Source organism: Musca autumnalis, unplaced genomic scaffold, assembly GCF_047663935.1.
Source record: "Musca autumnalis isolate F117 unplaced genomic scaffold, ASM4766393v1 scaffold_4, whole genome shotgun sequence".
In the NCBI taxonomy this organism is placed as follows: domain Eukaryota; kingdom Metazoa; phylum Arthropoda; class Insecta; order Diptera; family Muscidae; genus Musca; species Musca autumnalis.
Genome location: NW_027411977.1, coordinates 147,140,021 through 147,165,375, shown reverse-complemented (window position 1 = coordinate 147,165,375; position 25,355 = coordinate 147,140,021). Strand labels below are relative to the sequence as shown.

General features: G+C 33.8%; 1 protein-coding gene and 1 long non-coding RNA gene across 2 annotated transcripts in view; both read right to left on the bottom strand.

Moving 5' to 3' along the window:
* Positions 1-5,837: 5,837 nt before the first annotated feature.
* The window catches only part of LOC141404324 (uncharacterized), a 30,623-nt gene continuing 11,105 nt past the window's right edge, over positions 5,838-25,355 (bottom strand). Inside the window, exon 2 of the long non-coding RNA XR_012412989.1 lies at positions 5,838-6,502. This is a non-coding gene — a long non-coding RNA (uncharacterized lncRNA). The remainder of the gene's footprint in view (positions 6,503-25,355) is intronic.
* LOC141404322 (uncharacterized) lies at positions 6,876-12,686 on the bottom strand. The gene has a single exon (XM_073987843.1). The coding sequence runs from the start codon at positions 9,263-9,265 to the stop codon at positions 7,217-7,219; it is 2,049 nt and encodes a 682-aa protein (XP_073843944.1). The 5' UTR covers positions 9,266-12,686; the 3' UTR covers positions 6,876-7,216.

Below are 25,355 nucleotides of genomic sequence, written 5' to 3'. Positions count from 1 at the left end.
CCTATGTGTCTGTTGTTGCTTTTGCTTTTTTCTATGCCTTTCAATAAACCACCACCAGTTATAAATGTGTGTATATGTTTGAGAGAGCCAGTTAGAGCTTACTGAGAGCAAGTGAGCATACATACATTTCAATGTGATTCACATTGAAATTTACGCTCCCTTGCTCTCAAAAAGCGCCCACTGGTACATGTGTTGGTTTTTTTGTGGCTTTTGGGTTTGTATTTGTTTGCACACAAACAAGTATTTGTTTGCACCTAAAACATATAATTTGTTTGCACCCAAACATATAATTTGTTTGACCCAAACATATATGCATATGTTTGCAGGACCCAAACATATGTTATGTTTGGGACTGATTACAAACAAATATATGTTTACTGCAAAATATGTTTGGGACATATGCTAGAGAGGCGTTTTTTTCCTCCGTGTATCCAATCAATATTATGTCCGTGAACCTGATTTCGGATGCTATTTTGCTTGGTATAGAATATAGTACCCAAATATACAGTATTCCAGCTTCTCCAATAGGGATTAAATTTAAAATTTCAAAACGATCAGAAAGGAGGTCTTAAACTTCGCTTCTTCTGAATTTTGTGTGGGAGGTGCCCGAATGAGTGGACAGATGTAGTCCATATTCGAAGCAATGGAAGCAATATTACCATCTGCAAAGTTATGAACAATTCGGTTACTCCCTTCGGAAGTTATCGTGCGCACCATTTTAGCGAAAATTTTTGAACTTCTGTTGGGGAGGTACCGGAAGGAGTTGACCGATATGCCCCATTTTCGAACTTAAACTAAGCTTGGACAAAATATTATGAATGCCAAATTTTGGACCCGATCAGTTGCTTCGTTCTTTTATGGAAGACTAAACACCAAATTTTAGCCATTTTGGTTGATAACGACATATGGGGGCTATATCGAAACGTGGACCTACCTTCCAATTTTTTTGTCCTGAAATTGTAAACCAACAATAAGACTTGTGGCAAAATCGATCCACCGTTAATATGGAGTCGCGCACGCATACAATATTTTGACCTTATTTTTTGGTTTCCTTACTTTCAATATTAGAAAACACATTCAAATTCTATATGGGGATTTCTGAGTGAAATCGGACACTTTTTCAAAAAGTGTTTTTGGATTTCCCTTATTTTTCCTGTGTTGATGCTGCTCATCAGTATATGAATTTTCTGATTTGTTGACAAGGGTTCCAGAGATATCGCGCCTTAAAAAAATTACTTTCAATATTAGAAAACATATTCAAATTCTATATTGGAATTTCTGAGTGAAATCGGACACTTTTTCAAAAAGTGTTTTTTGATTTCCCTTATTCTTGTTGTGCTGGTGCTGCTCATCAGTATATGTATTTGCTGATGTTTTGACAAAGGGTTCCAGAGATATCGCGCCTTGAAAAAAATCTAATTCTCTAAAAACTATATGCAAAGAAATACTTATGAACTTCTTTAATATTGGTACAAATAGAAAAAAATATTTTTTGTTTTATTGTTTGTTTTTTTATCAGAAATAGAAAAAATTTAATTTTTGGTAAAATAACAAATGCTTCACACAGCACATTGGTCGCAAATGCGACTTCTTTGGCCAAAAGTCAATTTATTTACCTTTTTCTTTTGTGTTTTTTATAGACAATATAGAAGTAAACACTCCAAGACAACAATAACACAGACTATTTATTCTAATTTTGCATTTACCGTTATACGAGAATTTGAGATTTGTTTGTTTTATTAACAGAGTTGAGTGTGCAGTATTTTCTGATAATTTATAAAATCGCAATAAAGAAAAATTTAAAGGATTAAACTCAAATATGGAGAAGAAAGCCGAATTGAAGTAGGTTCATTTCCCAAAAATAACAGAAGAAAATTCTGTCTAAGTTATCAACAAAAAATTGTTAAAAAAAATTATGAATGAAAAGTATCAATAAAAGTTGACAACAATGTTAATATCGGTAGGACGCTATAACTTTATTATCGAAAAATGAGTTAAAAAATTCCACTACTGGAACCCTCTCAAATCATTACTTTTTCAATTATAAAATTTGTCTTATTATTTGTAAAGTAAGCTAGCTTAATCACATATTTGTTGTTTTGAAATCTTAAAAACAACAAGTTTTTAAAGTGGGTGTAGATAAAATTGATTAACTTTAGAGAAAGGCAGAGAAGACTAGTTTCGTCCAACCCAAATTGATTGGTGGTCGACGTTTAAAAAAATCAAAAATACTTTGCTGTGTATACTTTAATAAAAAATTATTTCAAGTTGCGATTCGTTGCGATAAATGAACCACAATTTTTTTTAGGCTACATCAAATTCCGAAATATTTCATTTTAATTCTAAGAAACAAAATTTTGAACCGATTTGCCTGAAAATTTAGAATATTCATTTTGAGAGTCCATAGAATATTTCAACAAAAATTGTCGACATAGGTTCACGCTGATGTATAGTCTCCATATAGGGGTACCCCCAATTTCAGATAATTAGACAAGTTTAGCCATATTTTTAAGCCGATTTGGATGTAATTTTATATTTTGATTTCTTATAACATATGAACCCTTCGTACCAAAAATTATAAACATACATAGATCGAAGTTTTTGCTTAGACTCCATACAATGGAATCACCCTGTTTAATATATTGTAACAGTTTTGTTGAAAATTATTCTGAATTAATATTTTGTGATAGTAATCATAATTAAAACTAAATATCAATACAAAAAGGACATGCAAATAGTTTTGGCCGGAAAATTGGACTTGAGACCAGTGTGCACTGGTATAAGGAAAATTTTTATTGACAAATTCTTGGCAATTTCCTTGCGGCAATTCTCAGTTTGTTGGTGAGAGAGGGTGCTGAGAGGTTACCATATGCCTCACCTCTCTCTCCCTCAAACCGACAATTGCCACAAGGAAAATTGCCTAATATAAATATGGACATATTTTAAAAACTTTGGAATAAATAGTAGTTATTCGAATCCCACTTTTAAATTAAAATTGTTGTAATTAATAGTTGGTCTGTTCCTTTACTTTTGAAAATGGTAAAACCGGCAAAAGTAGTAAAAGTTGTAAATTGCTCACATATGAATTGTATGGTGTCAGAAGTAAAGGAACACTTTTCGAGTAAAAAGTGGTAAAACTTGAAGATTCTTGCACGTAAAGGAACAGATCTAGTAACTTAATATAAAACAAATGTCAAGAAAATCGAAGAGTACAATCATTGATAAAAATTGGTTTTAAATATTAAATCGCGAAAATTGCATCCAATCCCACTGTGCAATTTTTTTCTATTATTTTAGATAGATCAAAAAACAAAAAATTCAAAAAAAATATATTTGGACCAAATTAAAGAAGTTATGAGTATTTCTTTGCATATAGTTTTTACAGAATTCGACTTTTTTCAGGACGCGATATCACTGGAACCCTTAGTCAAACAAAAAAATGAGAAATTATACTGAAATGTTTTGCTGCTGAGCAGCATCAACACAACAAAAAATAGCGGGAATCAAAAACTACTTTTTTGAAAAAGTTTCTAATTTCACTCAGTGCGCAAATCAATTAACTCGATAAAACGAAAAGTTGAGAAAAGCGATGATGAAATGTATGCTTGCCATTGTATATCTGTATATTTGTCATTGCTTAGATGTTATTTAAAGGTGCTAATCTTTATTATTCAGGAAAGTTATTATAAATATAAAAAGCTATGACTATATCAAGGGCTTTGACACTTAAATTTAAGATTTTTCCAAAAGTGAAGTTAATCGATGTGTGCCCCAAACGGCTCATATATAAATTGGAAATCGGCGATGACAAAAAAACTGTAATTTTTGCTAGGAACATACAGTGTCGGTCACAAAATTAGAACACTCCACTACCATAATTTATGTTGCCTAAAAAGGCCTTTAAAATTAGTTGTATTTAATAAAGTATTTGTATTAATATATTCTCAGTAGTATACCTAAAAATACAACGCAATATATAAACTGAAACATAACTGTTAATTTTGCCACAATTTTCAATATTTTTATCCATATTAAGTTTTAAATCCCTTTCGTTTGGAAATAAAATCCAATCTGATGGTTTTATTCTCCACCAGTCACCGAAATTTCAATGACAGAAGAGAATTATATGGGGAACAAGGACGGATTCCAAGGACTGATAAAAATTTAACATTTTATTGTTTTTTACCGAATTTTCACATGCACACAAATTGATTGAGATATGCAGTTCATAGTGATCTCTTTAAAACATCATAATCTTCTTCAGCTTAGTAGTTCTACGAATAGTGAGGTGTACCCACCAGCAGTATGGATCAGTAAAGTCCGTTTAACACACAATTTGTCATTAGAAAAATTGTAATATGATGTTTAAAACTATTGATTTTGTAAATTCTGATCTGTCTTGACTTAATGTCAATGATATGTCATGCTGAATATCACGAAAAATCTGTGTTCATCTTTATGGGAGCTATGCCCATTTCAATAACTTTCAAAACATAAGGCGAATAGAAGATAGTTTAGAGAGGCAGCAATATAATATTTACCCAGAGCTCAAAACGATAAAATTTAAAATCAATAATCCAGAAAACATTTATCTTGAATAGTATATGCCTATTTTCGGGGATTTTAACCAATTTCAGCAAATCTCAAAATCCTTTATGGTCAGAAAGGGGTTATACCTTTAAACATACCCATGTGCTACGTGTTCATCTAGTGCTTACTTGGCAGTTTTGTAATGATAGGTCCTTGCTTTATTCAGACGTGTAATTTTGAATTACAAATGGTGTTATAAGTTGATCCTTCTTCACATAAGGGTGCAATTTATTGATCTTCTTTCTATAAACCCCTTCCAAATCGATAATTTTCTTGAATGAATTATCGACCTTAAACATTTTTTGAAAAGTTTTTGCACTTTATATGTAAATTTCGGTAATCGGTTAACAACTCCAATAACTTCAGATCCAATTGTACATTTGTTTTTAAAGTTTTGGCGACTTTCTGAAGTTTAAGTGTACATTACGAAATATTGTCTGAAGTTTAATGGGCCGATTCCGTACAGCGAGGCGAGTCGTGTCGCGTTGCCAGTTGCAATTTTTCCATTACGTATGGCAAAAGTCGCACGACGACGTCAAATTTTGTCGCCGTAATGTTCATTTCCGGCGACAACAAATTAGCTGTCGCCGTTCATTTTTACTAACAAATAAAAATAAAAAAAGATAAAAATAACTTGTTATCGACGATTATTTTCTATCGCTGTACGTAGTGCATTTTTTAAATTTTGTCGAAGAGACGATAGACGACGCGACATGACTCGCCTCGCTGTACGGAATCGGCCCATAAGTATACATTACGAAATATTGTCCACTATTAGGATATATTTTGATATTCCGGGGTGACAAAAATTATTTTTTTCTTTCAAAAAACGATTTATTCAATACGTTTTGAATAAGAATTAACTTCAATATATATTAATATTTGTATATTAATTGAATTAAATTAAAAAATCCTAGAGTGTGCTAATTATAGGCCCCCTTGATAGTTTGTGTGTCTTCACAAACATTTTATTTTCAAAAAACCGCTGATAATACTATTCACTTATGTCATTAAATCTATTAAGTACATTATAGAAAAGGATTTTGTTTACCAAAATACTTCAATTTGCCTTAATTAAACTCTTAGCTGACTGAAATCATTTTGCTCCAAAGGGGTGTGCTAATTCTGTGACCGACACTGTACAATTCTGAACCATTGTGCGACCTTTGCCCATCCAGCATTGTCCTAGAAACTACACAAAGGTTATAATATACAAATGTTACCTATCGAAGAAATAAAACACAACATTTGAAATTTATTTATTCTCACATACAATAATTTATGTATTTTTAAGATTTCTTTTTTTTATTAATTTCTTTTTATTTTTAAATATGCCATTATATCTCCATCTCGGCATTATCAAATCTTTCTTATAATTTTGATGATGATTATCGTCGTCATCATCATAATCGTTATTTATTTCATTGTATGATACGACCGGCCTTCTACTATAGAGAATATCATTATGTTATTGTTGGTGTTGCTGCTGCTGCTGCAATTCATGGTTTGTTTATCTTCCTTTAATTCATAATATAATTATTTTGTGTTTTATTTCTTTCTTTATTTTCATTCAAGTCATTTCTTCATTTTGCAATTTATTTGTTTTGTCGTTTAATAATTTCAGTTTTATAGGTTTTTCTTGTTGCTTTTGTTTTTCTTTCGTTTCTTTATGTAAATACTTAAAATTAATACTTTTGTTGTTGTAAGTAGTTGAAATAAAAGCTGGAATCTCTGCTTAATTTAACATCAGAAAATGTTCTCCAATACCCAATGTAGTAGCGGTTGTTCATTCATCCGAATTCGTTCGTGAGCATCGTCTGTATGTGTCAATATTTGATTTGAATGGGGAGAGTGGGGGTGGATGATATAACGAATTTTGCCGCTGTAGAGTCCGTCACTTAAACATAACCTCCTGTATTCGATAATAATAAAAAAATAACTTAGGAATTATTTTTCATAATTGATTTCTATATATAAGTAATAATAATAAAAAATATATAGGTATGTCGTCGTATTAATAAGAGTACATATAGGAAAAATAGGAATACGGCCTGTAAAGTATTGCGCCTGAGCCAAAAAGACTGCTGCTTCTGCCTCTGTTTTCGGTTGTGCTACGGCCCCTTGGCTTCATTCAATTCAATTCATTCTGTTACTACGTTGTTGTTGTTGTTGTTGTTGATTATATCCTAAGGTTTTTGTCGTTTTTACTGCTGCAGACTGAAACTGACGTCGTCGTTGTTGTTGGCGCCACTACGCTATTGTTACAGTTGGTTTTCATTTGATTCTTTGTTATTTTTGCGGTTGATGGTGATGATGATGTTGTTGTTTTTGTTGTTGGCAATATTAAGTACTCCTCTTTTTGTGAATCGTGGTATCTGGTATCATGTCTGGATGAATTGCGTGCGAGTTTGCCAATGTGTGTGTTTGTGTGTGATTCATTTGTATCTGTTGAGTTAATGCGCACTTCACAGAGCTCCGTTCTTTTTCCAAATTTCTTCATTCGTTAATGTGGGGTGGCATATAGAGAGCGAGAGGAAAAAATACCGCAATAAAATCTGCATTATCTGCTTTGTCAGTTCTACGCTTTCACTTTACGTAAAAAGTGAGAGGGGGGCTGCAATGGAGTCTAATTGGCCACCTCTTCCTTGGCCGCCACTAGGGTATTTGCTGAATTAGTGTTGCCATTTCCCAGTGTCTTGGCAAAGAGAGAACACTCGACGGTTTCAACTGCGGATTCAGTGGTTGCAATGCCATCGATTTTTTCAGAGAGCAAAGCATTTTCTGCAGCAGCCTTGATATCGGCAGCGTCAGCTGTTGCAGCTGCCTTTTTGAGTAGGGCAACATCAATGTCTGTGGCAATGGTAGTGGTGGTCGTGGTGGTGGTAGTGTCTACAGCTGTTTCTGTATCAGCAGACACTTCTTTGTCATTGGCAGATTCAGCAGCAACCGACTCTGAGGCGTCAGCTGGATTTTCGCCGGCTGAGTTTGTGTTTGTTTTATTGTCTTCTTTGTCATTGTTTATTGGCGTGGAGGAATTGGAATTTTCAGCTGTTTCCGCAGATTTACCATCGACACTTTTTTCTTCCTCGTCCCCTTTCTTCGTATTTTCTTCATTCACACTAGCATCCGTCGCATCTTCATCAGCTGTATTTTTGATATTTTCTGCCACATCATCATCATCCACCTCCATGGCATTTGACTCGGAGGATTTTCCATCAGCTTCACTCACAGCCTCAGCAGGAACTTCGTCGTTAATTTTTTCGGCAGATTTGTTAGTGGTCGTGGTGTTGCAGGATTCGGCAGCCGGTTCATTTGCTTCGGCAATTTCTCCGACGCTGTTTTCGCTACCATTAGTTTCGGGCAATTTTTCCTTCACCTCTTCTTCTTTTTTTTCTTCTTCCGCCTCTGTAGTTTTGTTGTTTTCAGTCTCATCGATTTCCATGGCAGCAGACTCCTCTTTAGTTTCCAGCTGATTTTCAGTCTTATCTTCTTCAGCAATAATGGCAGCCACGGCATTGTTAGTCTCTACATCAGTAATGTCTTCATCTGTTTGTTGTTGTTCTTCTTCTGCTTTTTCTTCCGCTGCTTCGTTGTCCCCTTCATGTGGCTTGTCCTCAATTTCAGCTGTTTGCTCCTCAACTTTTTCATTGTCGTTAAGTGCACCATGGCCACCGGCAGATGCTTCGACTGGTGTTGGTGACTGTGGTGGAGTTGATGTGGATGATTGTGATTGTGTTGTTACTGTTGCCGGCATTGTTTGTGTTGGAGCTTGCTGCTGCTGCTGTTTTTCTGTGACTGTGGACGACGACTCTTCTGGTACTGCCTCCTCCTCCGCCTCCTTATCATGCTGCTGCTGTTGGGTCACATCGAGTTTTTGTCTCTTTTCTGGCAATTGACACTCTTCGCGAGTCGCTGGAGATAATAGTTTTTTCGTCGGCTCTTTTGGCTGTGCTACTACGGCAGCAGACATGGTCGTTGGCACCATTTGGGTTGGTCCAGGTGTCGGCTGAATTTCCACAATCCGCTCGTTCGGCTCATCAACTTTTGCACTAGGCGGAGGAGGTGGCGGAGCCTTTACAGTCAAAATGCCATCCGAAGATAGAGTCGACATTACATCCTTGGGATCGTATCCCTTTGGCAGCATGTACTTGCGTACAAAGTGCCTCGAAATGACACCATGGCCATCCTCCTTGTCATCGTGGCGACCCTCGACCACAATGCAATTATCGATTGTTTTCACCGACAACTCGTTCGGAGCAAATTGTTTCACATTCATGCTGACCTGGAAGCCATTCTTATTAACCACCGAATAGGAAGCTGTCTTATTTGGTGTTGGCACAAGGGTAGCATCTTTTTCAGGACTGGCTACGGCAGTGGTGGCGGTGACGCCCTCCTCGCCAGCACTTTTACCACAGCAGGCACTTTTGATACGATTGTATGGATGATGACGTTTCGAAGGCATCCAAAACGATGAAAACGAAGAGGTCCGGCTACGTCTGGGACTTTGTTGCTGCTGTGGTGATGTTGAAGCTGATGGGGGTTGCGATTGATGTTGTTGCTCGGAACCAGTATAGAGACCAAATCCGAAATCGTTGATATCGATTCCATTGGCCAAGCAACGACTGAATTCGTGTAGCTCATCAGCCAAATCCAATATGAATGGAATCAGAGACATTTTTCTCGGACTTTTCTTCTTTTCCAAATGGTTTTTAATAAAAATTACACCGGTATACTTCTCGTATTTGTTATCGGTTTGTTTTTTTGCAATAACTTTTCCGGCAAACCACTGCTGGCTGGCTGGTTGGTCTGTATGTATCTGAAGGTTTATTTAGGCAATGAGAAAAGTTTTTTCTTCACTAGACTCAGCTCCAGTCTGGGCTTTGAGTTTTTTTTTTGTTGAACGCACACACACTCTGACACCACTGGCAGGCTAGCTGGCTTTAACTTTTGCACTGTGTGTCGATCTGTTGTTCGGTTAGTCGGTCGGTCGCTCACTCACTCGGTTTAAACAAAAATTTTTATTCTTCCGTCTGGTCTGAAACCGTTTGAATGCAATCGCCGAGTGAAACGGCGTCGTCGTTGTCGTCGCCAGAAACACACAACACGCCCGTTGAATTTTCTTAACTGGTTTATGTATTTGCAGCAGTTCGCAGCTGAAATGGCATGACCGCCGCCATGGCTGAATATTTGTCGCTGTTTCCCTTTTCCAAACCAGTTTGCAGTGCTGAATGGAAATGTGTGTATTTGCGTGGAATGTCGTGTGTGTGTGGCTGTGTTTGTGTGTCTGTCTGCTGTGTTGTTTTTTTTTTGTTCTGTTTCATCTTCCGCTTTTTTGTTTTCTCCTTTTCTGTCCCTTTATTACGCCGGTATGTTTTCTAGTTTTGCATTCAAGAAGCAATCCGCATAACAAACGAGTGATATGTATACATGTCGGTCGGTCGGTTAGTTCATGCGTGTACAAAAACTGCATATTTGTGGGTGCGTGCGGTTGTATGTGTCTGTCGCCTTTTGCGATTTTTATAGGATAGGAGATTAATTTTGTCAACGTAAAATGACCTGCATGCATTATGTGGATTATCCTTCAGGTTTCATTGTAATCATTTTTCAAATGCTGGAGCAGCTGCAGCCGATTGTCATCTATTGCTAATGCAGCAGACTGTTTTCGGCTTTTCGGTTATGCCCAGTTTGCATTTGCGAAAAAATCGATATCCCTTTGGGATCATTTCAGAGCTACATAAGCCGATAATCAAATTCAATTGGGATTTTTTTAATACTTTTATGTGAATACCTTCTCATTATCCATAGAGGTACGGGTTATATTTGTGGTATATGCACATACATATGTACATAAATACATATTATACATACATATGTATGTACATACACACATATTGGGACTTCTGAGTGAAATCGGACACTTTTTCAAAATGAGGTTTTTGCTATATTAACAAAAAACATTTTTTTTAAATTTATTTTGTTGTTTTGTTTAAGAATTTATCTCAAACATCTTAAAAGCTGCTTTTGCGATTTTAAGAATGGTTTATCTATTATTTTATCAGTATTAGTGGGTATTACTGAATGAAGTTTTTTGTGCCCGCGATAGCTTCGGCAATTGCATATTCCAAAATCAAATTCTCTTTCATATTTAAACAATCATCTTCTGAAAAAAATATCACTTTAACAGATTCAACAAATTCACGGGGTTTCAAGTATTGTTTCCATTGGGAATACGTGAAATAAATCCTCAAAAATAAGCTTAACCCTGCAAAAAGCTGTAATATAAACAGGCTATAATATGTGGTGGATTATTCGGCTCGAATGCCCAGTCATTTACTACATAAGGATCATTTGTTTTATCATCAATTTAGTTTATGGTTCGGCTGGTGAAATAATTACTTATCCATTTTCAAAATTGAAAACGACGCAGTTTTTAAGATACATTGCTAAACAAAACTACAAAACAAATTTTAAAAAATGTAATTTTGTATTTTTTTTTTTTTTTTGGTAAAATAACAAATGTTTCATACTGGTATAAAGGAAAAATTGTATTGACAAATTTTAAAAAATTAAGAAAAAATAGTAATCATTCGAATCCCACTACTAAATAGAACTTAACATTTTTGTAATTAATCGTAGTTTAATACAAAAAAATCAAGAAAAAGAGTGCAATCATTAACAATTGATTTTAAATATTAAAACGAGAAAATTGCATCCAAGTCCGCTGTGAAATTTTTTATATTTTTTATTAAATAGCTGATAAATTAACAAAACATACAAAGAAATATTTTTCTATTTGGACCAATATTAAAAAAGTTCCGAGTATTTCTATGCTCAGTTTCTACAGAATTCGACTTTTTCAAGGCGATATGATATCTCTGAAACCGTTTGTAAAAATCTGAAAATATACTGAAATGTTAAGTCCTATTTGGTAGTGTGATTCGAATAATTACAATTTTTTGTCTTAATTTTTTAAAATTTCTCAATACAATTATTGTACCAGCATTAGTGGGCATTACTGAATAAAGTTTCTTTGTGTCCGCGATAGGTTTAGCCATTGCGTACCTCAAATTCAAATCCTCTTTCATATTTAAATAATTATCTTCTGTAATAATTATTAAATAATCATCACTTTAATATTTGGTAGATTATTCGCCTCGGATTCCCGTTCATATAATTCCCGAGCTGTAGTTATTTAAAAACCATTTTTTCAGTTTACTGTCCGGCTGGTATAATGATTCCTAATCCATTTTCAAAATCGAGAAATCAAGCCGTCTTAAAGACGCTTAAAATAAAATCCTAAATAACACAACAAAATAAATGTTAAAAATGTATTTTTTTATTTATTTATTAATTTATTTATTTTTATTTTTTGTAAAATACCAAATGTTTCACACTGGTATAAAAGAAAAACTTTATTAGCAATTTAAAAAAATCAGAAAAAATAGTTATTATTCGAATCCCACTACCAAATAGGACTTAAAATTTGTGTAATCATTCGTAGTTTAATACAAAAAAAGTTCAAGAAAATCGAAGAGTACATTCATTGATAAAAATTGATTTTTAATATTAAATCACGAAAATTTCATTTTTTTATTTGAAAGCTGTTAAAAAAATCAAAAATACAAAACAGATTTTTTTCTATTTGGACCAATATTAAAGTTATGAACATTTCTTTGCATATAGGATTTGTGAGCATAATAATACTCAAATTTGTACTGCAAGGATAGTTAAAAAATGAAACTTGAACTAAAATACCAACTATTTTCAATGACCTTTCTAATTTATCGATCCTAATAATATGGCTACCCTTGGTATTTGCTTTCAGACAATTTTTGAAGCTCAGAAGAGATCTAACGAAATCAAAAAGTCATTTAAAGCAAGTTTATAAATCGCTTTTGTTTGAATATTTCTTGATTTTATCTGAAAGTTCTTGGTAACTTTTCCATGTTCAGAATTGAACCCTTACTTACTTAGTTGGCCCATTACAGAACATTTGTTCCATAGACCGAACTAAGAAAAGATCTCCATTCCTCTCTGTTTTTCGCTTGACTTTTTGGAATACCGCGCCTTTTCATTTCTTCATCCACTTGTATGCTCCATCGAAGCTTAGGCCTGCCGATTCTGCGTGCACCGCCATGTGGCATGTATTCATACGCCTTTTTAGCGGGTTCATCATCGCTCATTCTCATGATATGGCCTAGCCAACGCAATCGTTGCATATCGATACGTTTAACTATATTCATGCCTTTCCACGTTCCAAATAAAGCGGGTCAAATTTGTTGTAGGATTTATCAGAATGTTCCATTTTACTAAACTAAACCAAAAAACTGTGCAATATTTGCATGGATAGTACAATTTTTCAATTTTATTTGATTCAAATCTATTCTGATGATCGCAAAAATTGGACACTTTTTTGTAAATTTTTTATTATAATTGGGATATTTTCCGAAAATATGGCAACACCGTCAAGTTTTTTCTTGGGAATGTTGGCATAGAATAGGACTCTCAAAAACTGAATAGTATCGATCTGTAATACGAACACATCAGAAGATACCTTAACATATAAAAAGAAAAAAAATCAAACCTATTCAGATGATCGCTAGTGTATAATCTACTTTTTCATATTTTCCATCATAGTATGGAGCGTATGTTCCGGAAGCTTAAAAAAACCATACGGCCACCATATGTAGTGGCTGGTGCACACGACAACCTCCGAAATGGGTACTGGGTTGTTCCAAACTTTGCACATCGTAACATTTCCACTCTTCCGGTACCTCCCCACACTAACACTATTATGGTACGCGTGATGTCTCATAAACGGAGCAACCGATTTGGTCCAAACTTTGAATTTCATAATATTTCGCCCAAACTTAGTTTAAGTTGGAAAATGGGCCATATCGGTCCACTCCTTGTGGTCCTGTTTACAGCGATATTATGTTTTTCGTGCTCAAGCTTCCTGATATAATGGTTCAAAATTATATTATACTAGCTGAACCCGGTGCGCTTCGCTACCCCGCAGCACATTTACTTGTAGGCCAAATTCCGTAACACAAATTTCATTGAAATCGGACATATGTATATAGCGTTTTTGGTGCATCAAATACTTGAAATCGGACGAAAACATATATGGGAGCTATATCCAAATCTGAACCGATTTCGATATACATATGTATGTATATTGGCACATTTAGTTATAGACCAAATTCCGTCACACATTCCAAATTTGGAGACTGTATCTGTAACCGTTCTATAGATATTTGCATACAAAGTTCATATTTTTTGGAGGTACCTCCGATTCTGATGCTATATCTACGGATCAGAGCGGAATTTCAAAACTTTTTGTAGCCTGTGTTACTTTCAGGCGATGTAGTAATATACCCTGAAAATTTCAGCAAGTTCGGTTCAGCTGTTTTTGAGTCCATAAATTTCAAACAAACAAACAAACATACAAACATTTTTCTACTTTATATATAGATGGTGACCAACTGAAATGAATGGTAGGCGCGAAAGGAATGACACCCAAAAATGGCCTTTATATCTAAGTTAATACCATAGATCTAATTTTGGCTTCCGTATTACTTTTTCTATATTTTTGGACAAACCGATTCCAATGCTTTGCCATATTTCTGACATAACGACAAAGACCATGCCGAAAACTCTGTAATTTACGCTTCCGGATTTCAGAACACACATCCATTTGCTTTGCTTGGATTAGGGAACCATGTATTTGCCATTTGATATGTACCTTTTTGACAGATTGGTGTTTCACATATAACGTCCTCGATAAAGAGGAAGAATAGGATAGGCGAAAATATACAGCTTTGGTAAACAACTTTCCATCATAAAACACATTACATTGTGCATTGTGCGCACCTGTAGCACAACACAACACAACAAATAAAAACATTGACACTCAGAGTTCTCATGTTCCGGAATTAAATTATAGCCCTTAAGAGATATCTACAGGTCGTCAATGAGAATGCCGGTATTCGTTTGCAAGTTAAATTCGAAAAAGTGGGTTTCTTGGTCTGTATATTCCAGCTTTGTGATTAGTCCAAACATTCATCTGTGCGACGGTAACCTTAAAAAGACTGCTTCCGTGATTTTCTGATCCAGTTCTCGCGCAATTGCTTTGTTTGTCCCTGGGCGATTGGGCAAAAGGGAGAGCAGTAACCCTTATAGCGTCCAAGAATAAAATTAAATATGTATTCTAATAGGTATATGTTTGGATTGTGAATCTTAGAAAAGTGTCATCATATAATACACTATAAAGTCACTACAGGGTAGCTCCCCCTAATGGATGTAATAATAAATATTGCGTATCAGAAAGTTCAAATTTTGTCCCGTTTAAAGATTTACTGGGTACGCGTGTATATACATATGTACATACATACTATGTATGCAGTGTGTATGTACATATATAATTAAGTAAATACATGAATTTCCACATACCAAGACCTACGAATATTCATTAGCCACAGACAATTTACATACATATGTACATACATTTCTATGTAAGTATGTACATGTTGTATGTCGAGAATTTAAATACATTTTCAGATGCGAATTCAAGTTCAGCACAAAATGTTGAAAATTTTTACAACTCGTTTTCAAAAGAGAAGACAGACACAAAGTGACTGCGCAAAAAAAGACGATAACAATAACAACAACAACATATCCCAAGTAACCCAGACGAAGTGTACGAAATAATGATACCGGCAAAATGAAAACTAGTTTTTCTTCTCTTATAACCGGCAACAAATTCACATATTTTTGCTTAGCTCCATGTGGCACAAACTCACAATTGGGGTGAACATTGGGCTTTTCGTTTGTGCAGAATCGGTTTAGATTTGATGATTAATTCACAGGTCGTGCATTCAAAACGATTTGCTAGGTATTTTCTATACTGGATTACTTAATTTCTTCAATATATCTTATACGATATGTTTCATTGCATTTCAGTTGCAAATCTATGAAGAGAATTTTTCTTGTTATCTTGACATGAATGTACCTACATACATATGTATTTACGTTTGTCCCTAGGGGAAATGAGCAAGGTGTCATACAACAATGATTCTGAAAAATGTAAAAATAATAATGCCGGCAAAATGAGAACCAGTTTCAATGGAAAACGGACTGGAATTTTGCCGGTTCACAAATACAAACATATGAACTTACATATGTACATATATGTATGTATGTATGTAAGTAACATAACGTCACACAGTGTACCCACATACATAGGTATATTAAGATTAAACGTATCTTTACATAAAATGCAGTGTTTTTAGAAAATTAATATAATAAAGCGCACTAACTTTAGGCGCTTCTTTCTAACTATTGGGACTTTAAAGCATTTAACAAATTAACAGCCTGTTCGATTTTAATAAGAAAAATTGAACGTTTCGAAATGTCCTTTCCTCTGTTTTGATACAAATAATAAATTAGAAAACACAACGGAGTTTGGTAGTTTCTCTTTTGCAATCATTTACGAATCGACGTACAGAAATAGGCCCCCTATCTTTCGAATGAGAGAAGCTTTAAAATATCACATTCATAAGAAATTATGAAAATACTAAAGTGTTTGCTTTTATATTCATTCATACGTACATATGTATGTACATACCTATGTATATATGGGGAATTCTGAATGAAATCGGACATTTTTACAAAAAAGCGGTTTTTGATTTCCTTTATTATACCCTACACCACGCTGTGGTAAGGGGTATTATGCCTTTGTGCATTTGTATGTAACGTACAAAAGGAAACGAGATAGACCCATAGGTCCTTCTAGGCATATACATAGAATCACTTTCTGAATCGATTTATGGATGTCCTTCCGCCCGTTCACAACGTACAGTTCGCATTTATTGTCCGATACTGCAGAAAATTGGGAAATATATATTTTTTAGCCATAGGAAGAACGCTATTGTTTTTGGTGAAAATCGGTTCAGATTTGGATATAGCTCCCATATATATTTTCGGCCGATTTCACGTATTTGCAGCACCAAACACGCTATATACGTCCGATTTTGGTGAAATTTGGAATGTGTGACTGAATTCGGTCTAGAAATAAATGTGCCAAATTACATCGAAATCGGTTTAGATTTGGATATAGCTCCCATATATATTTTCGGCCGATTTCACGCATTTGCTGCACCAAACACGCTATATATGTCCGATTTTGGTGAAATTTGGAATGTGTGCCAAATTGTATCGAAATCAGTTCAGATTTGGATATAGATCCCATATATAATTTCGGCCGATTTCACGTATTTGCTGCACCAAACACGCCATATATGTCCGACTTCGATGAAATTAGGAATGTGTGACTGAATAGTGTCAAGAAATAAATGTTCCAAATTTTATCGAAATCGGTTTAGATTTGGATATAGGTGCCATACATGGTACAATACTTTGGAAGGTAGGTCAGGTTCGAAAAAATTGTGAAAAACAAGGCCTGGGTGTATTTGCTTATTCTGTCAGAATTACCATAACTGAATATGCAACAGGTTGTACTGTTTATTTGATATTTTGGATCACTAACTAAAAACGCGAAAAATGAATGGGAGGCTAAGTTTTCTTTACAGAGTCAGCTCCTGCATATGTTCAAAAGTTTGTTTCATCACAATGTTGTAATAAATAAAAATGATAAATGTTGTAATAATAAATTTCATTTCGACTGAATTATAATATGTATAAAATATTTTGTCATATTTTTCAAAACCATACACATACATACACAATTTGTTTATACTGATTTGAAAGAATAAGCAAACCAATAGAAAAAAATTGTAATCAGCTGTTTGCTATGCCCTACCTTGTAATGATTCTACCATGGGTGCCATATTTTCGGCCCATTTTACATATTTGCTGCACCAAGCACGTTATATATGTTTGATTTCGATGAAATATGATATGTGTAACTGAATTGTGTTTAAAAATAAATGTGCCAAATTATGTATATATTGGTTCAGATTTGGATATAGGTCTCATATATATTTTCGGCCGATTTAACATATTGGCTGCCATGGTAGAACAAACAAGGCAAAGTAAATACTACAACAAATACAACTCAACAACAACCACATAGAAATTTGTTTTTGTTTGTAATGTTAGTGTCATCGGTATATTTAAATCAAAGAAGGAAATGTCTATAAATTATTGGAATTAAAAAAAACTAAGTCCATATTTACATTAGTCAATTTTCCTTGCAGCAATTGTCAGTTTGAAGGAGAGAGAGAGAGGTGAGGCATATCGTAACCCTTTGCCTCTCTACACCCTCTCTCACCAACAAACTGACAATTGGCGCAAGGAAAATTGCCTAATGTAAATAAGGACAAATATTTTTTACTTTTGATTGAATATTTTGAAAAACATGAATGAAAATTCGTTCCGTTTTCAATTTGCATTTTTATATATCATTGCACTAAATGGATAATTTCTCGCAAAAAGTAGAATTCTTGCAAAAATGTTTGGGATTGCGGGAAAATCAATGAAAAAGGAGAAGGTGTTTGATTCTGTTGTTTTTGAAATCAAGCCCATGTTTATTAGGGATTTAGTTTTTTTTTCAAATTTAACAGAATATCATTGATATGAAGAAGTCTTTACGGGAAATAGTTTTTTCTGAATGATATATTTTTTCCTCAAAAAATATATATCCCTAATATATATCGAAACTAGAAATAAAAATATAAAATATCGTACGGAATTTGACACTAACATTACAGCTCAGTTCAATCAGCTGGGTATTTCTCTTACCTTATATTGTTCTACCATTATTTGCTGCCTCAAACACAATATATATGTATGTATGTCCGATTTCAATGAAATTTGGGACATGTGTCTGAATTCGGTCTAGAAATAAATGTGCCAAATTATATCGAAATCGGATCAGATTAGGATATAGCTTCCATATATATTTTCGAACGATTTCACGTATTTGCTGCACCAAACACCCTATATTTGTAAAATATTGATGAAATTTGGAATCTGTGACTGAATTTGGTTCAGTAATAAGTGTACCATATTTTATCGAAGTCAGTTCAGAATTATATATGGTAACATGGGTCGCCTTCGCCAGTGGGGCGCCTACGCCAGCGCCGATTTTCTCCCAAACAACAAGTGCTAGAAAAAATCCGTTAAAGGCAAAATTGTAAGTTCAATGAAGATCTATCAGTTCAATGAAGATCTGGCAGTTGTGTCATAGGTACGATAGCGGACGCACGCTGTTTTGTGTTTTCAGGGTATAGGGAAAAATAATTATGGTAGGTATGTTTTGTGATATCTTCTTTACCTTTTGTGATATCAAAAAACATATTTTATACCGTTAGAAGACAACTACTGAAGAATATAAACCCCAATAATTCGCATGACAAAAGCAATTACAAATGTCAATTTATTAATATTATGAAATATGTAAGGGGTGGGGCGCCTTCGCCATGATAGGGGTGTGGTGGGTTAATGTTAGAAATTTGACATGTTTATCTTAAATTCTTTATGCCATAGATATACCACACCATAATGTGAAGTTAAAATCAAATATAATCCTAAACGTATCTTGTTTTAGTAATATTATGATTTTTGTACCTAAATTCAAGGTACCTAGTTCAATTAAGTTCTAGAATCTGGTTCTTTTTGTGAATTTTAGAATCAATTTTGATTATTCAATAGAAAACATGTTCCTATTCTGCATAATGTTGATATCTAAGGAGGAAGTATAGTAAATTACAGTGTTAGAGTCCGTTGGTGAATGTCCAATATCGATGGCGAAGCTGTCCCATGGGCTTAATGTTGTTTTCGTAGGTTTTACCATTTTTGAGATATAGAAGTTCAAATTGGGACAATGCACTGACTGTATCGCCTCCTTATAAAATAATACAGCTATAGGATTTTCTCAGGTCCCATATCGATAAGACTTGCCGTATTCAAGCAAAATCGCGAAACCCTAACAAAAAACCTAAAAATATAAACTGAGCTTCTTTATCTCAAAAATTGTTCAAACTGGGAACAAATCATAAAGGCGAATCCTCTAGAAAATTTGCACAGCTACAACATTTTCTTTAGCTCCATATCGATAGGACTTGCGGATTCTAAGCAAAATCATTAAACCCTACAATATACCTAAAAATGTGAACTTTGACCGCGATTTATTTCAAAATCCCTCCAGCGATTTTTTCTTACTTTTTATTTTTCTCATCTATGAACATTGCTGTCTCAAAATCCGCAAAAACTTTCCAGGTGTAAGTGGTTTTCACATAAAGTTATTTAAGGTGCACCCTTTATGACATTGTTTTATAAGGAGAGGCTACAGTCAGTACATTGTCCCAATTTCAACTTCTATATCTCAAAAATGGTAAAACCTACGAAAATAACATTAGGGTCAATCTTGTAGAGAATTTTCACAGCTACAACATTTTCGTTTGTCTCATTTCGATAGGGCTTACGGTTTCCGAGCAAAATTGTGAAAACATAATAAAGCCCTAAAAATTTGAACTTTGACCGCGATTTATTTGAAAATCCCTCCGCCGATTTTTTTCGTTTTTTTATTTTTCTCATCTATGAACATTGTAGTTTCGGAATCAGCAAAAACTTCGCAGGTGTAAGCACCTTTCATTTAAAATTAGTTAAGGCGCACCGTGTTGTAATTTTACCAAAAAGAAAAAATAAATCGTTGCATTTGTTAAGATTCGTTTTGTTGTTTTATTTAGGAATTTATCTTAAAAACTGCTTCATTTTTCGATTTTGAAAAAAAAGAAATAACTTTCATTAAAAAAAAATAAAAATTGAAAAATGACGTTTTAGATAAATTCCTAAATAAAAAGCAAAAACATTTTAATAAATGCAACTATTAGTTTATTTTTTTTTTTTTTTTTTTGTAAAATTACAAAAGTTTACGCTGATATAAAGGACAAATTTTAACGAATTAAGAAAATTAGTAATTATTCGAATCCCACTACCAAATAGGATTTAAATATTTTTAATTGATTGTAGTTAAATACACAAAACTTCAAGAAAATTGAAGAGTACAATCATTGATACAAATTGATTTTAAATATTAAATCGCGAAAATTGCATCCACTGTGCATTTTTTTCTATTTTTTATTACATATCTGATAAAAACCAAAAAATACAGAAAAAAATTTTTTATTTGGACCAATATTAATAAAGTTATGAGTATTTGTTTGCATATAGTTCTTTCAGGTTTCGACTTTTGCAAGGAGCGATTTCTCTAGAATCGTTAGTCAAAAAATTTTGAAAGTATATTGAAATGTTTTGCTGAAGAGCATGATCAACACAGCAAAAAAGAAAGGAAATCAAAAACCACTTTGAAAAACTTATTAGGGTGATAAAAAAAAGAAACAGGAGGAGTATTTTTTTTTATTTAATAAATTTTGTCATTTCGTTTGTAACGACGAATATTTCGTTGGAGACCCTATAAAATATCGATAGTTTGATCAGCATTCATTTCTAAGTCAATATAACTATATCCGTCTGTTTGTCTGTTGAAATCAAGATACGGCTAGCAATATTTAAGATAGAGCATTATAATTTGGTACAGAAGTTAGTCCTAGGATGTTTGGTATTGAAAATAGCCCCCATAGAAAGATACCTCCTGATTTTCTGTATTTTAAAGGTTTTAGTCAGATTACCTGTTCGATATGGCTGAAACTTGGTATTTGATTTCTCACTGAAATTTGTAAGTATAGGTGTACGTCCCCCATAGGACGTAACTTCTCGATTTTCGGTATTTTTAGAGTTTTAGCCTCATTATCACAAGGCTCAGTATTTTAAAGGTTTTAGCCACATTATCTCACCGATGAAATATGTATTTACTCTTTTTTGACAGTATAGGTCACGCACCCACAGAACGATACCGCCCGATTCTCGATATTTTAAATATTTTAGCCACCTAATCTCACCGAAATGAATGATTTGTCTACTGTAGTAACTGTAACTTGGTATTCTCAATGGATAGAAAAGCTCCCCGAAGGGAATGATCAATATTGATTAATATTTTGGTATATTCCCAATATGAAAGTACTTCCAGATTAAAAGTTTTTTGAAGGTTGACGTAGTTCTTACTCGTTTTTTTTCTTTTTTAAAGGTTCACCCTTTAAAGTTTTCGAGCGCTAAACGCTATAAAATTTCATATTTAAGGATTTTGGATGAAATGGAAAAAATTAGAGGGTGAGTCTTTCAAAAAAATCCTTTGTTGAATTCTCAGAAAAATTCTTCTTATGGTCCAATCAATGAAAAAAAATTACCAGTTCTTTGTTGTGGCTAAAAAACGAATCCTGAAAAAATAATGAAAATCGGGTCAGATTTTGATATTGCTGCAATATGCATATTTGGCGAATTTTAGGCAATTTGGGCTCTATAATACAGGTAATATTAAAATGTTTATAGTCTTTTTTTTAGCAATGAACTGGTAATTATATTTATCGATATAAACATAAATGCGGCCTTTAGAGTATTTTCGTGGAAATTCCCCATTGGTTCCATACAATTACAATGGAATTAAAGGTCGCTCAGGGGTCACGGGCTAACGTTAGCCGATAACCATCAAATTTCATATTTTAAGGTTTTTGCATGAAATTGAAACAATTTAGAGGATGAGCCTTTAAAAAAATCTTTCTCTTTTTGGGTCACCCTAATGTACAATACTCTCTGAACCAATGTATATAACGTGTATAACGCAGTATGCTATGAAACCATCCAAACAGCTGATAAAGAAAAGAAAAGGCAACAATTGCTAAATTACTCGCCGCAAAATACAAACGTTGTGTGCTAAAAAAAGAAACCGGTCATTGTACCTACCGGCAAACTTTGATTCCAGACAGAAAATGAAAAATAAAAGTAAGGAAGAGAAGAGAGACAACAGCAACAACAACACAACATCTGAGTATTAACTTCGAATTTTGTTCGAATGACACATTGCCACAAACGAGGGTAATCTCTGATTGCATGCCAACCATTTTCAGTGGTGGCCTCTACGGACCTTTTGGGTGCAAAATTATTATTAGTCCCTTACAAACTACCCAGCAAAATTTGACGGAAGGGGTTCTTTGCGATGACGTGATTTCATGTCATCTTTTGCATTGGTTCAAAGGAAGTCGTGAAAGATCCGATCTTTTCATTAGGATTTGAACCAATGCAAAGGAAGTCGTGAAAGATCCGATCATTTCATCAGCATTTGTACCCATTCCATCGATCCAATAGAGATGATGTTTGTGTTTTTATTTACACACCTGTTTGTTTTCATTTTGGTATGTTCCAGTACTGCAAAAATCTACTAATTTTTACTATTTTTTCCGATAACATAAAGGAAAAATTGTTATCGTAGTAAAAAAAAGTAGATTCTTGCAGTTTCTGGAACAGACCAAAGTTGTTAGAACTGTCGTCGTGATGTTGTCTTACATTTCCTGCATATCAAACAACTAAAACTTCTAAACAATTGGTATTATATGAAGTCCCAACCATCGAGCTAAAAATAGTTGTGTCTTTTTACTTTTTCAGTAATAATTATTCAGCAACTTCTTTTCAGAGAGTAAGAGAGATTTTACTCCTTGATACGAAAATAGAGAAAAAAGTAAAAAGACAGCATTTAGTAAACTTTAGCAAGATAACAGTTGATAACCAAAACAAAAACATTGGGCCAATGCATGAAAGAAAAAATAACTCCAAAGCAATGATAAAGTTCTTCAATTTTAAGCAAAATAAATAAAAAAATAATTAATATATTAATAAAATAATCAATAAATAAACCTGAGTCGTAATATTTATAGTATTTTTCCACAAAAAATAAGATAAACATTGAGCAGCTGACCATTTCCAGATGATTAAAAAACAGCTGATCGAACTTGCTAAAGGTTGCTGGGAAAAATTCTTTCAGCAACTTTTAGCAATTTCTCAGCAAACAACTGTCAAACTTGTTCTCTCACTTCGCTCTCTTTTACTGAACTTTTGTGTAAAAAGACAGCATTTAGTAACATTTCGTAATAATTATTACAAATTATCACGTAAAAAGACACACCTAATAGAATCGGACTGCACACATTGCTATTTTAAAAGTTCCCTTGTCTGTTCTAAATCTGACATAGAATGAAATCAATCAAATCTCGCTTCTTGGAATTTGAAAAAAAAGTCCGAAACGAAAAGGAACAAGAATCTGAAAATAAAGAAGAAACTACTTTTGGAAAGAAACAATTAAAAATAAATTAATTAAGCATAAATGGTATTTTCTATAAAAAGTCTCTCCTCCCCGTTCGTTACATTTTGTTCTTAGAAATCCCTAAAGCAAGCCGGGTTGTAGATCCCTACATATTTCCGTCACTAAACAAAAGAGTATAAATTACCAAAATGTTGTTATAAAATAACAAAATTATAAAATAAAAGTAATTTACGAAATAAAAATACTTAAAGGAGTGCATTTGGAGTCCATGTTGAAATCTGAACTGGTGATGGGAAGATAATTGAAAAAACCTTTTGTAAGATGAAAGAATATCAGTTGCGGAGAACGGAGCAAGTAATCTTTTGCGTTGCAGCGGTGGTGATTACATTGCAATTTTGGATGTAAACTTTTGAAAAACTAAACTGATAAATTAATTGTAGCTATTTCATGAATTCGTTTGAATTAATAAAGAGTTTTGTTTTTCATGAAAACCATATTTCAATACAGCATTTCCATTTTCCAAACAAGACATGAAAATTTCATGCCAAGGGGTTGGTGAAAATGACATGCTTAGGATCCAGAAAAGAACGTCATCTTTTGGGGTCCACGCTCATATAAAATTCATCGATGAAGATGCTAAAAAGATGACATGCTAGATCACTTGCACCCATGATTGAATGTCATCTTTGGCATCGAACATTTTGCTGGGTATGTATACAAATTCGAAGCAAAAGTCTACTTTTCGATTTGAATTGCATGTTAAAAACCAAATTTTTCCGTCTATAGAGTGTCGTGAATGATTATTTGTGTTTAATGTAAATTATTTTTAAATACCTACATTCGATTCGATAAACTAATGCATTTGTTTGAGCCAAATGATTGGTAAATACAGATACCTCTAACAAGTAAAAAAGTATTAGTCGGTCTATGGACAGATCGTATACGGACTATACAACACGTATTTTTTCCCAAAAAATTATGTATAAAGAGGGTACTCAGAAGTTTGTGGCCTTGTTCGGGTAATTCGGTATTTATCTTAACGTAAAGTAATGTAAACAAGATTCTTTTCGCATTACAAGTAATCTGAAAAGTAATGGGTTACGTCTTAAAAAATTTACAAGGCAAACCTACTTACTTTACTACTCACTAAGTAATGAGGACGGTGGTACAGTGTGTGTGTCCGACCATAAATCCTAGGGTTGTGTGTTCAACGCTCACCGTCGGCACGCGAGTTTTCGTGGTGCACATGTGCACTGCACATTTAAGTTCTTAAGCAACCCTTAATATTCGTGTGTATGGCACAGTGTGTAGTGTCTTTGGTTAGAAATCAGAGGGTTCGTGGGTTCAACTCGGGCAGACACCGAAATAAAATAAAGTAAAATAAAATTAAGAAATGTGATGAAATTAAAAATAATTTCTCTACATCAACTGTTCTAAAAATAGAATTTTTTTCACCTTACTTTTCAACTTCTAGTGGCCACAGAATAACTAGTTATTCTAGTGGTCATAAAATAACTAGAAACTGAGTGCGACATGCCCTTGGGGAGGACTTTTTTGCTGGGTGAAGGAATGGACCAACATAGTCTTTTTT

Coding starts and splice junctions, on each gene's coding strand:
- LOC141404322 (XM_073987843.1), bottom strand. CDS start 9,265: ATGTCTCTGATTCCATTCATATTGGATTTGGCTGATGAGCTACACGAA.